Source organism: Lampris incognitus, chromosome 6 (genome assembly GCF_029633865.1).
Source record: "Lampris incognitus isolate fLamInc1 chromosome 6, fLamInc1.hap2, whole genome shotgun sequence".
NCBI classification, from domain to species: domain Eukaryota; kingdom Metazoa; phylum Chordata; class Actinopteri; order Lampriformes; family Lampridae; genus Lampris; species Lampris incognitus.
In genome coordinates this window covers 10711708-10726707 of record NC_079216.1, presented here as the reverse complement: position 1 = coordinate 10726707, position 15000 = coordinate 10711708, and the positions used below count along the sequence as shown (strand labels likewise).

Here is a 15000-nt window from a genome sequence, read left to right as displayed (position 1 = left end):
TCCAAGTCCAGCAACAGAACGAGTACTGCCGGCATCTGCGTGGCGCGGCGGTCTATTCCGTTGCCTACCAACACAGGGATCGCCGGTTCGAATCCCCGTGGCACCTCCGCCCTGGTCGGGTTTCCCTACAGACACAATTGGCCGTGTCTGTGGGTGGGAAGCCAGATGTGGGTATGTGTCCTGGTCACTGCACTAGCGCCTCCTCTGGTCGGTCAGTCAGGGCACCTGTTCTGCGGGGGGGGGGGGGGGGGATAGCATGATCCTCCCACGCGCTACGTCCCCCTGGTGAAACTCCTCATTGTCAGGTGAAAAGAAGCGGCAGAGGGGGTGGAGCGGGGTAACTGGCCGGGTACAATTGGGGAGGAAAAGTGTGTGGGGGGTGGGGGGGGGGCCTACTGTGTATCTAGGATGACTGTCAATGATAGCAAAGTGTCATCGTTAACTAGAGACTAGATAGAAGTGGAAGGGGGAAGTGGTGGTGATCTTTCGTACTGCTACACGGGTCCTTAGAAACGGGCGGATATAGGGCCAGCCCATAGGATGCCTCATATCCCCTCAGCTGGAAATCCCCCCTTCAGGGGAATCATGTCTTCAATGAAAGAGACGACGTGGTGTTGTGGGATGGCCACCTGCTTCCGGGGGAAGGCTGAGCCACAGTGTTGCAGGAGCATACCATGAGAAGACTACTGGACTAGAGCTGTGGTGATGAAGGACGCATGAGGGATGTGCAGTGTGTACTTACGATACATGTGTGTGCATGAGTAGAGATCCTCTCTTCTCTCTTCTCTTTTGTGCATTTCCATTTCTTTTTTTAGGGGGGGATTTTAACCCCCTTTTTCTCCCCAATTGTACCCGTCCAATTACCCCACTCTTCCGAGCCGTCCCGGTCTCTGCTCCACCCCCCTCTGCCGATCCGGGGAGGGCTGCAGACTACCACATGCCTCTTCCGATACATGTGGAGTCGCCAGCCGCTTCTTTTCACCTGACAGTGAGGAGTTTCACCAGGGGGACGTGGCACATGGGAGGATCACGCTATTCCCCCCCCCCCAAACAGGCACCCCGACCGACCAGCGGAGGCGCTAGTGCAGCGACCAAGGCACATACCCACATCCGGCTTCCCACCTGCAGACACGGCCAATTGTGCCTGTAAAGACGCCCGACCAAGCCGGCGGTAACACGGGGATTCGAACCGGCGATCCCTGTGTCGGTAGGCAACGGAGCAGACCGCCACGCCGCCCGCGTTTCCATTTCTTTGCCGTCTCCGTTGACATTACAGAGCTACGACCGAGACGGAAGATATTTCATCAAAACTCTTGCGCAACAGATGGGCAAAAGTGCAGTCAGAGCTACAGACGAGGGTGGAGTCGCACTTCCCGGTCTGAGCACCGGAAAGTCTTTGGTCCAGGACCGACCCAACCTCCCGGTGCCGTCGGCCACGCTGGGCTCGCTCCACATTCCGGGAGAATGTATTCGTTCAGCACGGCGTTCCTTCACCCGTCCAAACAACATGTATTAAATAACTGCATCTGTGCCGCTGTTGTGAAACCAGCCCCGGGGTGGGTGGGGGAGGGGTGGGGGAGGGGTGGTGGTGGGGGGGGGTCTGTTTCATCCCCTACCAAAGGAAAAAGGCCGTGTGTGCAGCTGTCTCGTCGTTTAACACGAGCGATGTGTTATCCGACGTGCCATCGGAGGACGTGGACGGGAGTGAGAAGACACTGCAGCCGAGCCGTGTTGCTCAGAAGTGGAAGGGAGAGACTGCAGAACACACACACACACACACAAACACACACACAAACACACACACACACACACACACAAACACACACACACACACACACACAAACACACACACACACACACAGCTCCCTGCACGCCCACCTCGGCTATGTGCACCACAGAGTAGACTCTTACGAGTGTGCACTTTTGTTGATTTCATTTGTTTTTTAGTCCGCAAATCGAGAAATTTATTTATTTATTTATTTATTTTTGTGCAACTTTTCTCCCCAATTGTACCTGTCCAATTACTCCACTCTCCCGAGCCGTCCCGGTCGCTGCTCCACCCCCTTCCGACGATCCGGGGAGGGCTCCAGACTACCACATGCCTCCTCCCATACATGTGGAGTCGCCAGCTGCTTCTTTTCACCTGACAGTGAGGAGTTTCGCCTGACAGTGAGGCGTTTCACCTGACAGTGAGGAGTTTCACCTGACGGTGAGGCGTTTCACCTGACAGTGAGGCGTTTCGCCTGACAGTGAGGCGTTTCACCTGACAGTGAGGAGTTTCACCGGACAGTGAGGCGTTTCACCTGACAGTGAGGCGTTTCGCCTGACAGTGAGGCGTTTCGCCGGACAGTGAGGCGTTTCACCTGACAGTGAGGCGTTTCGCCTGACAGTGAGGCGTTTCACCTGACAGTGAGGCGTTTCGCCTGACGGTGAGGCGTTTCACCTGACAGTGAGGAGTTTCACCTGACAGTGAGGCGTTTCACCTGACAGTGAGGCGTTTCACCAGGGGGACGTAGCGCGTGGGAGGATCGCGCTATTTCCCCCAGTCCCCCCCCCCCCCCCGAAAAGGCGCCCCGACCGACCAGAGGAGGCGCTAGTGCAGCAACCAGGACACATACCCACATCCGGCTTCCCACCCGCAGACACGGCCAGCTGTGTCTGTAGGGACGCCCGACCAAGTCGGCGGTAACACGGGGATTCGAACCGGCGAGCCCCGTGTTGGTAGGCCGCGGAATAGACCGCCGCCACGCCGCCCGGACGCCCGCAAATTGAGAAACTGTGAACTCTCGTATCAGCCTGTGTGTAGCCTGGGGTGAAATGCCAGTGCATCCATATTGTATATCTGCAGCTCAAATGCACACGTCCAAACACTCATCGCTGAGGATTTGGCGGCCGCCGTTCATGCAGATTACCGGGCAGCTAGCGAACGTTGTAAACGCGCGGGAGAAATGTCACGCCGGCTGTCGCCGTGAAGGATGAAGGCAGCGTTGAATGCCAAGCTTCACACGTCCTCCCGCCGTCTCTTAAAGATAGGAGCCGGCGGTGCCGCTCCGCCCGAGCACTTCTGTGTCCCAGACGAGACGCTATCGGCCTCGCATCACTGTTGACTTGTGAACTGGCCTTCAGAGTGAAGCCTTTATCTCTGGGGAGGGGGGCCCGACCAATATCCCCACGCTCCACACACACACACATGCACAGACACACATGCACAGACACACACATGCACAGACACACACACACATGCACAGACACACACACACACACACACACACACACACACACACACACATACACACACCGTCCAGTCAACCAAGCACCAAGAGAAAACCTTATTTCCTCCAAACCTAATAACAGCAGGGGGTAATATCACTGATGCAATCTGCCTCTTGTCTGTGGCAGCAAAGGGCTGTTGTGTGTGTGTGTGTCTGTGTGTGTGTGACGTGATGTTGTATACGCCGTGTGTTTCATTGTCTCTTCAGAGTGCAGCGTTGTGCGCTGATAGCCATCATGAAGGTATCCGTCCGTTCATCAAAGATCCGAATGTATTGGGAACTCCATCCCCGAGCGCGGTTGCTTTTCTGTCTTCGGTGTGCTGCTTTATTTATCTGTTTGTTTATTTGATCCGCCGCTTGTCCCGCTCAGCTTTGGACACGTGCACACGGCTGGTGTTGAGTCATACAAGTCCCCGCTCCTCCGTCCTGTATTGGTGCTGCAGACAACTCGGCCTGGAGCGTCAAACGGCTAAAAGGCCGCTTACGATCTTTGGGCGGCACGGTGGCGCAGTGGTTAGCGCGGTCGCGTCACAGCAAGAGGGTCCTGGGTTCGAGTCCCAGGGTCGTCCGACCTTGGGGGTCGTCCTCTGTGTGGAGTTTGCATGTTCTCCCCGTGTCTGGGTGGGTTTCCTCCGGGGGGCTCCGGTTTCCTCCCACAGTCCAAAGACATGTAGGTCAGGTGACTCGGCCATGCTAAATTGTCCCTGGGTGTGTGTGTGTGTGTGTGTGTGGTGGGTGGGGTGGGGGCGGGCCTGTGATGGCCCTGTTGGCCTGTCCAGGGTGTCTCCCCGCCTGCCGCCCAATGACTGCTGGGATAGGCTCCAGCATCCCCCCGCGACGCTGAGAGCGGGATTAGCGGTTTGGCTAACAGATGGATGGATGCTCTTTGCTTGGCGACTTAGTGGCCGGCGTGCTCGGCTCCATCCCTCGCCACTTACTTCTGTGAACATTGTTCCACTTTGTAGGAAAGGGTCGTCCATCCATCCATCCATCCATCCATCCATCCATCCATCCATCCATCCATCCATCCATCCATCCATTATCCAAACCGCTTATCCTGCCGTCAGGGTCGCGGGGATGCTGCAGCCCATCCCAGACGTCTGTATGCGACGTGAGCAAGCCGACGGCCGCTTTGATCGTCCTCGCCGTGCTCTCGGTGAACAGAAAGCAAATGGATGTCGGGTGGTGTAACCAGACAACGCAGCGGGGGTTGACAGCGGGAGTAGAGTTTACCCCCTCAGGTGGGCAAACCTCTCTGTTAAAGCGCCCCCTCAGCCACGCGGTAACCCTGACTCCCTCACAAGCTCGCTTGTGGTTGTTTTGCGGCCGACTGCACGATGTGACCTCCGGGGGGAGCAAGCGAAACCGAGAATTTCCCCCCGCAGGCGTCAATAAAGTATCGCATTATAAACGCTAATTACCCCATGTAATTCTCCTCCTCCTCCTCCTCCCCCCCCCCCCCCTCCTTCCCCCAGTGGCATCAGGCGGACACCATCAGGCACCTGGGCAAGGTGACGCTGGCCCAGGAGCAGGACTACACGGGCCTCATCGTGGGCTGCGTCTGCGTCAGCCTGCTGCTGATGCTGCTGGGATCTCTGCTGATGTGGCGAAACAACAAGCACATCGACGGTAGGAGCAAACCCGTGTGTGTGTGTGTGTGTGTTTATTTACGAAAACGCTTGGCACGACTTCCGCTCGTCTGGCGAGTCGGCTTCGTTTGAAAACTGAAAATGCTCCCTAGCTATGGAAAGGTCAGCCGTTAAAATGTTGTCCGTCGTGAGCGATGCGCCCACTTCCTCTGAAAAGCTGTAATGATTAAAGTGTAATCAGGTGGAAGCGATCACACAGTCCTGTGCATGTTTATATATATATATATCTATACTATAGTGTGCTTTGTCTTATATAGAGGGGTATTTCATACTGTGGCACAATTAATGTGAATTAATGTTGTTTAGATGACTTGTAAGCTGTAGTTTTACTCTCTATTGTCAATATACTCAGCCTGGGCTGTGTGTCTTTGTGTGTGTATATGTGAGGTAGTGAAAGAGGATGTGTGTGTGTGTGTGTGTGTGAGAGAGAGAGAGAGAGAGAGAGAGAGAGAGAGAGAGAGAGAGAGAGAGAGAGAGAGAGAGAGAGAGAGAGAGAGAGAGAGAGAGAGAGAGAGAGAGAGAGAGGTTATGTAGTCCACATTCACCTGCCTGGGTCTCATATTCCACTGTAGGTTAATTCTCCTGCCCACCATCTCTCTTCTGAGGGAGTTAGACTGTCTTGTTTTGCCTGCGGGGGGCTTACTTACAGTAGGTGTGTGTGTGGGAGGGCTGCAGGAGGTGTGTGTGAGGGTCGGCGTCTGGGGTCTGACAGTCACATCAGACACACTGGATGATGGGCGCATTGGTGGAAAGCTCTGTCCCCTTTCTAAGGGTCTCTCTCTCTCTCCCCCTCTCTCTCTCTCTCTCCCCCTCTCTCTCTCTAAACTTGATTCTGTTCATTTCCCCCCTTTCCTTCCCTCATCCTGCAATCGCCATCTCTGACTTCATTTCCAACTCTCTCTCTCTCTCTCTCTCTTTATCTCTGTCCCCCCTCCATGTTGTCCTCTCTCGCTCTCTTTTCTTGCTCCTTCGTTGCATCTTTTACTCCTTCTCTCTCGCTCTCCACTCTCTCTCTCTTTCCCCTCTCGTCCACTCTTGTCTCTGTCTTTCTTTCTCCTCTTTCCCCCCCCTCCCCCTCTCCCTCTCCCTCCCCCTCCCCCTCTGTTCCTCCGTCCTTGCCCCTCGTCTCTAGATCTGTCTGAGGTGTGGTATGATGGCCGGGCTCACATCCAGCACCTGGACAGGCTGGCTAACGCGCGGAGTGTCAGCCCCACTAATGAGCTGGTCTCCCACGAGTCGGTGGACTATAGAACCACCCTGCTAGAGGGTACGTCAAGCAGACCACCCCCCCCTCCCCCACTCTCTCTCTCTCTCTCACTCGCTCAGTCCTATGCCTATCTACCTACCTATATATGTGCCCTCCAAGGTTAAATGCTTTGCTAACCGGTGCATGTGTTCGTATCCTCTCAACTAACAGGGCTAGCTGTACAGTCACCTGCGGTTTCGGTTAGCCAAGCTTTGTTTCCCCGAGGCGTTGGCTTTGGAGATGGGGTGGAACGGGTGGGGAGTGGCGGGGGGGGCTCCCTTTTACTACCTGAGTGATCCTGATGGACGCGGCGATTTTACTGCGCTAACATGCTAGCGGTTAGCGCCGAGATCAAAGAGGGCAGGCTTTACTAATGAACTAATGCATGCCCCTAAGGGCCGGCTGCAGCAGGGTGCAGGACCATTGGGCGTTTGTTGTTCTTCTTTGTGCAGCCGAGGAGCCTCAGCTATTACTTCTTCCACTCACCTCCATATATCCTAACTTTCCTTTCTGCAGTCCTTAACTATGCAGCTTCAGTTACAGTTTGAAATGATTGTACATTTAGTGTCCATTACCTCCCACTCCACTTAACAGCATCAACACAAAACAGAGACCATCTCTCTCTCCCTCGCTCTACTAGTCTCCATGACAGTGTCAGGTTTCCCCCCGCCTCCCCTGATCCTGTAAAACACCACGACCCCCTGGAGGGCCCTCTGTTACAGTCGCTGACCTCTGACCCTCCATCTCTCTCCCACCTCTCCAGACCAGGGCGCTGAGAGGCCCGAGACCTGCCGGGGGGCTCCCCCCATCTATGGGGGCAATGGGGAGCTTCTGTCCCCCAGGTTGGGGGTGCTGGGAACAGGCATGGGGATGGGGATGGGGATGGGGTCAGAGGGGGAGCTGATGTCACCCCTGCTGATGGCACCGGTCCACATCGACCCGTCCTGCCTCCACCCAGACCTGCTGAAGGAGGTGCAGCATGTGGTGATTGCCCGGGAGCACCTCCTGCTCCACCTTAACCAAGTCATTGGCAGAGGTCAGTACCTGGGTGGAGGGAGGTATTTCAGTTTAAAGGGTTCATTTTTTTTTTCCATTGCTACCAAAAAGCTGATATCCGAAATGAATTGAATTAATTTTTGAATGAATTCAGTCATTTTTGAATTTCAAGAATGCTTATGAATATATACCTGAAGTGTTTTGTTATTTTTTTTTTTAAAAAGTGGAGTCTAATGTAGTGCGTTGATATCGGCCAACCTTGAAACAACATGCTATCCTTTAAAAACCGCCATCATATAATCATCCTTTAATTTTGCGCCCTCAGTCGGTATTCGAAACCACGCGCCGGTTTTTTTTTTCCTAAACATCAGACGTCTCATTTTGCACGTTTGTGCTTTATTACATTATAGGCAGCGCACACAGAGACAAGGAAACCTCAAAGGGGCAACAACAAAAAAAGAAGCATTGCAGCTTATTTAAATGTGCACCTTATTCATTCGCGAAATCGTCTCTCAATCATGCTGATTTCAGGGCCGGCCCCGCCGAGTAAATTTCATTTATGACGGTAAACGTCGTCGTATCCAAAGGTCACAAGGTCATAAAGATGGATCCAAACCCAAAGTTGAAGCACATGTTATGTGGCTCAGCCCATTAAGCCAAAAAAAGATCCCATCAAAAGCCAGTTACTGTTAATGCACTCTTTTATGCTGAGTGGTAGTAATGAACCACAGGCCCCCGCCGCACGCCGCGCCACAGAAGCACACTCGCAGGACGCCGTTATCTTGCATCTCAAGTACGCTCGCAGAAGTAATGCATGCTTTTTGACGTTGCACATTAAATTAGCATAGCGCCGTATGAAATAAAACTCAAGTGGCTGTCAACGGATTCGCTATAAAGCAGGGATTTTTCCCCCAAACGGTTCATCTTCAGGAAGTGAAACGTCGGACGTCTACCGTGCGTCCGCCTGTAAAGCCTTACGGCACCCAAAGACACCCGTGAAGTGCTTAATCGCCCGAATTGTCATTACCGCGAGGTTGACGGACAGACATGAAATCCCCTCGTACCGTGCGGTTTAAGTAGGCCGCTCGCAGGCCTAGATCAAATTCAACGCCGAGCCTGGGAGCAAAAGACCCACATCCCCATAACAGTGGGACAATGTCCCAAAAGCACCCTTCTCACTCTCCCTCAGCTGAATTACCCCCCAGAAAAAAAAAAGCGGGGGGGGGGGGGCCTGGATGCCGAGGCAGGGTATTTAGAGTGGCGTAGGATGATTTGTTCCCGGCTAGTGTTCCCAGGATCCATTGTTGGGGAGTCGTAACCCGAAACCCTCGGCCATCTGCGGGGACGTGATAGGAGAACGCCGCGCTCATTTACTCCTACACCCCTCCCCAGTCTGGGGCGAACCCTCAAGTCTTAAAGGGCAGATATAATTTGATAAAAGGCACAATAACTCAGGGGGGTGTGTGTGTGTGTGTGTGTGTGTATGGGGGCAGGGGAGTCTATTAGCTTGGTTTGCTGTATTGATGGATGAACCCTTCATACTGGGTTTCTCTTGGTGGGAGATTTTAGTGTGAGGCCGAGTCTAACGTCAATAGCTCGGCATCTGTTGCGGCCTTTAAACATCCCGGTGGCAGACACGTGTCCTTTTTAAACCGGCCAATTAATTTAGGGGAAAACTACTAGGTTAGATTAAACCCTAATGACCTTTATGAGGAAACTGACTCAATGCGGCGGCAGATAACAAGATCAAATCTGCAAAAAAGAAGAAGGTATCGATGGAAGTGCATGGTAGAAATAGTCAAAGGAAGGAAAGGGTGTCTATATATCATCTTCACGATAACACCAGAGACATATTAAGTACGAAAGATATGAAATAATAGCATATGTGCGCTGCATGCCGGTGCAGCCGTAGAACCAGCGGCCTCACACGGTAGCCGAACAGGACCAAACCACGTCATGTTTTGCAGATGCAGAAGATGACACGGATGAAATACGTGTTTTATGAAGTGTAGCACGCAGGGTTAGCGCCACGAGCAGCAGCGGCATCAACCAGCACTGACGAAGGGGGGGGGGAGCAACATTTTACAACATATGCCGTGACATAAACCGTCCAGAGGGCCCTTTTAAAGCACCTTGACACGTCTGCTGGGAGCTTGGTGCATTTCCAGCGTCGTCGTCAGAGGAGCCAAACAGCCGTTTTTCATGAGCTTTCCGCCGCTGCGCCTGACCGCTGAGCTGCTTCGGTGCACGAAGACATCCGCCATTTACACTACCGGGGGCTCTTGTTGAGAAGCAGGCAACAGGGAGCCGGGGTGGTTGATGAGGAAATGTAAATTGAATGAAATTCCTGAAAATGCATGACCGCGGATTAGGTGATTTAATGTAATTAAGTTGAAATATGAACGCCGTGTTTGGAAGCGGTGCACCAACTGGTCCCCAGACGTGGAAAGCTCCGTGAAAAGCGCGTCACAGGACAAAAGAAATGTTGTGCGTCTCAGGACAGAGTTGTGCATGGCGCTGTGGAGAGGCAGCCATGCCAGGGTTTCCTGCAGAGCGGGGTTTTGTACCTCAGCATGGCATATATACTACATATGTTACCACGCCACGGTACAGTACGCTCCGGCCGGGAGGGGGCTCACGAAGCGACTTCCCAATTTTCAAAGTTCCCTTTTGAGTAAGCACGGAAACAAATCATTTCCCCAAAGCAATTTTTGCCGTCAACCAGGAAATTCTTAACTCCGCCTGATTTCCTCCTGCGCACCTCTGTGTTGTTCTAACCGGGATCAGACACCCGGAGGGCTCACATATCTCGCCGGGGAGAAATCTGATGTGGGAGATGAAGTCACTGGGGGGGGGGGAGGTCTTTACAGGTTTGAACAAGTGTTTTTTTTTTAAAACTCACTAACGTTGAATATTAATACCTCCAGGTCACTTTGGTTGTGTGTTTCATGGAACGCTGCTGGAGCCTGACGGTCAGAAGCAACACTGTGCCGTGAAGTCCCTGAACCGTGAGTTAAGAGAAACAAAACCTCACATAAGACTAAGCCATTTTCAATAAGCAATCCAGTTTTGTATCTGACATAAACACACATATATATATATATATATATGTGTGTGTGTGTGTGTGTGTGTGTGTGTGTGTGTGTGTGTGTGTGTGTGTGTGTGTGTGTGTATATGTATGTATATGTATGTATATGCATATGTATATATAGGTATATATATATGTATATATAGGTATATATATATTAGATGTGTATATATAGGTGTGTATTTATATATAGGTGTGTATATATAGGTGTATATATAGGTGTGTATATAGGTGTGTATATAGGTTGTGTGTGTGTGTATATAGGTATATATGTATATATAGGTATATATAGGTATATATATAGATGTGTATATATGTATATATATATGTATATGTATATGTGTGTATATATATATAGGTATTTTGTAGTGTTTCAAAGCAAGAGAGGCAAGATTGAGATGGTTTGGACATGTGTGGAGGGAGGAGAGATGCCGGGTATATTGGGAGAAGGATGCTGAATATGGAGCTGCCAGGGAAGAGGAGGAGAGGAAGGCCAAAGAGGAGGTTCATGGATGTGGTGAGGGAGGACATGCAGGTGGCTGGTGTGACAGAGGAAGATGCAGAGGACAGGAAGAGATGGGAACGGATGATCCGCTGTGGCGCCCCCTAACGGGAGCAGCTGAAAGTAGTAGTAGTAGTAGTAGTAGTATTAGTAGAAGTAGAAGTAGTAGTAGAAGTAGAAGTAGTAGTAGAAGTAGCAGTAGTAGTAGTAATAGTAGTAGAAGTAGTAGAAGTAGTAGTATTAGAAGAAGTAGTAGTAAAAGTAGTAGTAGAAGTAGTAGAAGTAGTAGTAGTGGTAGTAGTAGTAGTAGATTGTGTAGTGTTTTTGCTCATGTGTGCTCTTTTTTTCAGCAATACACTACCTCACATTAACACATTCAATTTGTGTATCTGCCTGGTACGACCACAGTCCACTATTTTGAATACTAACTGCTCTGGGGAAATTTGGAGACATGATACCTTACTCAAAACTTTTTTTTTTATAATGTTTTTCCCCCTTTTTTCTCCCCCATTGTACTCGGCCAATTACCCCACTCTTCCGAGCCGTCCCGGTCGCTGCTCCACCCCCTCTGCCGATCCGGGGAGGGCTGCAGACTACCACATGCCTCCTCCCATACATGTGGAGTCGCCAGCCGCCTCTTTTCACCTGACAGTGAGGAGTTTCGCCAGGGGGGGACGTAGTGCATAGGAGGATCACGCCATTCCCCCCAGTTCGCCCTCCCCCTGAACAGGCACCCCGACCGACCAGAGGAGGCGCTAGTGCAGCGACCAGGACACATACCCACATCCAGCTTCCCACCCACAGACACGGCCAGTTACATCTGTGGGGACGCCGACCAAGCCGGAGGTAACACGGGGATTCAAACTGGCGATCCCCGTGTTATGTAGGCAACGGAATAGACCGCTACACCACCGGGACGCCCCCCCCCCCCCAGTCTTTTTCTACCCCATTAGTTTTATGGCGATGGTCCTGGAATATGAAGTAATGTCTTCCTGGCTAGCCGGTTAAGCTAAAATAGTCTGCTGTTGATTCCACAGGACTCCTTGTCACGGCTACGACTGCTCCCTACGCCGTAACAGAGGTCACCATTACATATAAGCGCAACACAACACATGCGCACACGCTCCACACACGCACACTCGATGCTCAACACACACTTGGGGCACAGTCAATAACTCAGCCTGCTGCCTGTCCAAAACGGATTTCTCTCCGGGCATAATTATTCCAACCTCTTGTCATCCTACGTCAGTATAAATAACATAGCTCCCGAATGACATCACAGTGCCGCAATAGCATTAGAGCGCTCATCTCATCTCATCCCATCTCATCAAAGCAATGAGCCGACCCCCCACCCCCCACCCCACCCCCACCTCTCCAGACCGCCGGAGACGATGGTGATGTATGGGCGTCCAATGGTGCGGATGGCATCAGGGTCCTCCCTAATCGTGTAACCTGTCACTTTGACCAGGGAGATTAATGCCGGGGCGGTACGGAGGGGAGCTCCCCTCGCAAACCCCGAGGAACCACCGTCCCCGCTGCGACGGCCTTTTGGAGCCCATGCCGGAGCCGATGCCGTCTCCTGGGATTTGGGCCCGTTATTGAGTTTGGTGATTTTCCACGAGCGCTCTCGTCGGGAGGGATCTTTATGTTCGGTTTTCTTCCTTTGTTTTACACCAACGCGGACGTTTCGGGTGCAGCTGAGACTGAATGCAGCCGGATTTTAAGCTCAAACTGGTCCTTTACCCCGTTATAAGCAGCCAGCGAGAGGGGAAAACTTGCAGTCGGTGAGACGCGTATTCGTTTGTCTGAGGTGTCGCTTTGCTTTTTGCCCTAGAAAGGAGCAAATAGAGATAAATACGTAGAAGTAAATCCACACAGAGTCTCTCCCCCTACCTCGCCGCATCAAGGCAGTGAAACCAAATGTCATCTCGCCCCTCCGTCTCCATGAGGGAAACCCCCCCCCCCTTGAAAGGTAATCAGTCAGTTTCGCCGGGGCCTGAATAGCATTCACGTCTAACCAGATTACCACAGAGCCTCTTGAGGCTTAAGCATGGCGACACCAGAGGCAGGGATGGGCCTGGCGGACCGGGGGGGACGAGGCGTAGGTCAGGCCGAGGTGGGGGTTGGGAACGCAGCCCCCCCCCCCACATGTCAGTCCCCGTCGTCCTTCAGGACCTTCATTTCTTTAAAAGGGACGAGACAAGCCGCTCATCTTTTTTTAACGTCTTTACCCAAACATTAAGAATCTTAGGAGGTGGAAAAACGGAGGAGGCACGTTTCTGGTCTGGATTTGCTCCCAGACCAGCGGGGGTGGGGGGGGGGGGGGCAACCATAATACACCCAAGAGCTGGCAAACATAACCATTCAGCTGTCTCTGAGTACAAAAAACCTACTGACAACTCCTTCACGTCCCCGCCTCCCTCTCTGTAGCGGCGCTGCTCCGTTCGCTCTGACACGCTCCTGCCCGAGATGTTTAAGGAAAGTCCGGTGTAACAGCCCAAGATGTACCCCCTGGCCAGGCTGTACCCGGGGTGAAAGTGGGCTAGCTGTTTTATACCCCGGGTATATTCTGGGCTCGTCCAGTTTATACCCCGGGGAATTATTTAGGCCAGGCTATTTCATACCCCGCTAGGCCAGGTTATTACCCCCCCCCCCCCACCACTCAGACCCGGGGTTAACGTGGGCTAGCTTGTTTTATACCCCAGGTATATTGTGGGCTTGTCCAGTTTATACCCTGGGGTAAATTTTCAGGCTAGGCCAGACTATACCAGGTATAGTTTGGCGGGGGTTCATCTGGCCTGCTACACCTGGGTAGCGTAGCGGGTCTATTCTGTTGTCTACCAACACGGGGATCCAGCTTGGTCCAACTCCGGCTTGGTCAGGCGTCCCTACAGACACAACTGTGTCTGCGGGTGGGAAGCCAGATGTGGGTATGTGTCCTGCTCACTGCACTAGCACCTCCTCTGGTCGGTCGGGGTGCCTGTTCAGGGGGGGAGGGAGATTTGGGGGAATACCGTGATCCTCCCAAGCGCTGCGTCCCCCTGGTGAAACTCCTCACTGTCAGGTGAAAAGAAGCGGGCTGGTGACTCCACATGTATCGGAGGAGGGATGTGGTGGTCTGCGGCCCTCCCCGGATCGGCAGAGGGGGTGGAGCAGCGACCGGGACAGCTCGGAAGAGGGGGAAATTGGCCAGATACAATTAGGGAGAAAAGGGGGGGAGGGGAATCCCCCCGCCCCCACCCAAAAAAAAGGAAAGTCCCAACGTCTCATCTCCAGCGAGGGTGTAGCTCATTCATTCTCATTTGGGTGACTTTAAGTACATCTTGCTTGCCTATGTGGTAGCCTATGTGGTATCCTATGTGGTGTATCTATGTGGTATCTATGTAGTTTTCCTATGTGGTATCCTATGTGGTATCTATGTGGTATCCTATGTGGTATCCTATGTGGTATCTATGTGGTATCCTATGTGGTATCTATGTGGTATCCTATGTGGTATCCTATGTGGTATCCTCTGTGGTATCTATGTGGTATCCTATGTGGTATCCTCTGTGGTATCTATGTGGTATCTATGTGGTATCCTATGTGGTATCCTATGTGGTATCTATGTGGTATCCTATGTGGTATCTATGTGGTATCCTATGTGGTATCCTCTGTGGTATCCTATGTGGTATCTATGTGGTATCCTCTGTGGTATCTATGTGGTATCCTATGTGGTATCTATGTGGTATCCTATGTGGTATCCTATGTGGTATCTATGTGGTATCCTATTTGGTATCTATGTGGTATCCTATGTGGTATCTATGTAGTATCCTATGTGGTATCCTATGTGGTATCCTATGGTATCTATGTGGTATCTATGTGGTATCCTATGTGGGTATCCTCTGTGGTATCCTATGTGGTATCTATGTGGTTTCCTATGTGGTATCCTCTGTGGTATCTATGTGGTATCCTATGGGTATCCTCTGTGGTATCCTATGTGGTATCTATGTGATCCTCTGTGGTATCTATGTGGTATCCTATGTGGTATCCTCTGTGGTATCTATGTGGTATCCTATGTGGTATCTATGTGGTATCCTCTGTGGTATCTATGTGTATCCTCTGGGTATCTATGTGGTATCCTATGTGGTATCCTATGTGGTATCTATGGGGTATCCCTATGTGGATCCTCTGTGTATCCTATGTGGTATCCTATGTGGTATCTATGTGGTATCCTCTGTGGTATCTATGTAGTATCCTATGTGGTATCT

The 15000-nt window shown here is 51.9% G+C and overlaps 1 protein-coding gene across 1 annotated transcript in view; it reads left to right on the top strand.

Annotated features, from left to right (window-relative positions):
• The window catches only part of met (MET proto-oncogene, receptor tyrosine kinase), an 83953-nt gene that overhangs the window by 61333 nt on the left and 7620 nt on the right, over positions 1-15000 (top strand). The window contains exons 13-16 of the mRNA XM_056281737.1: positions 4748-4901; positions 6054-6188; positions 6931-7203; positions 10091-10171. Of these exons, the coding sequence (XP_056137712.1) occupies positions 4748-4901; positions 6054-6188; positions 6931-7203; positions 10091-10171 (643 nt within the window). The remainder of the gene's footprint in view (positions 1-4747; positions 4902-6053; positions 6189-6930; positions 7204-10090; positions 10172-15000) is intronic.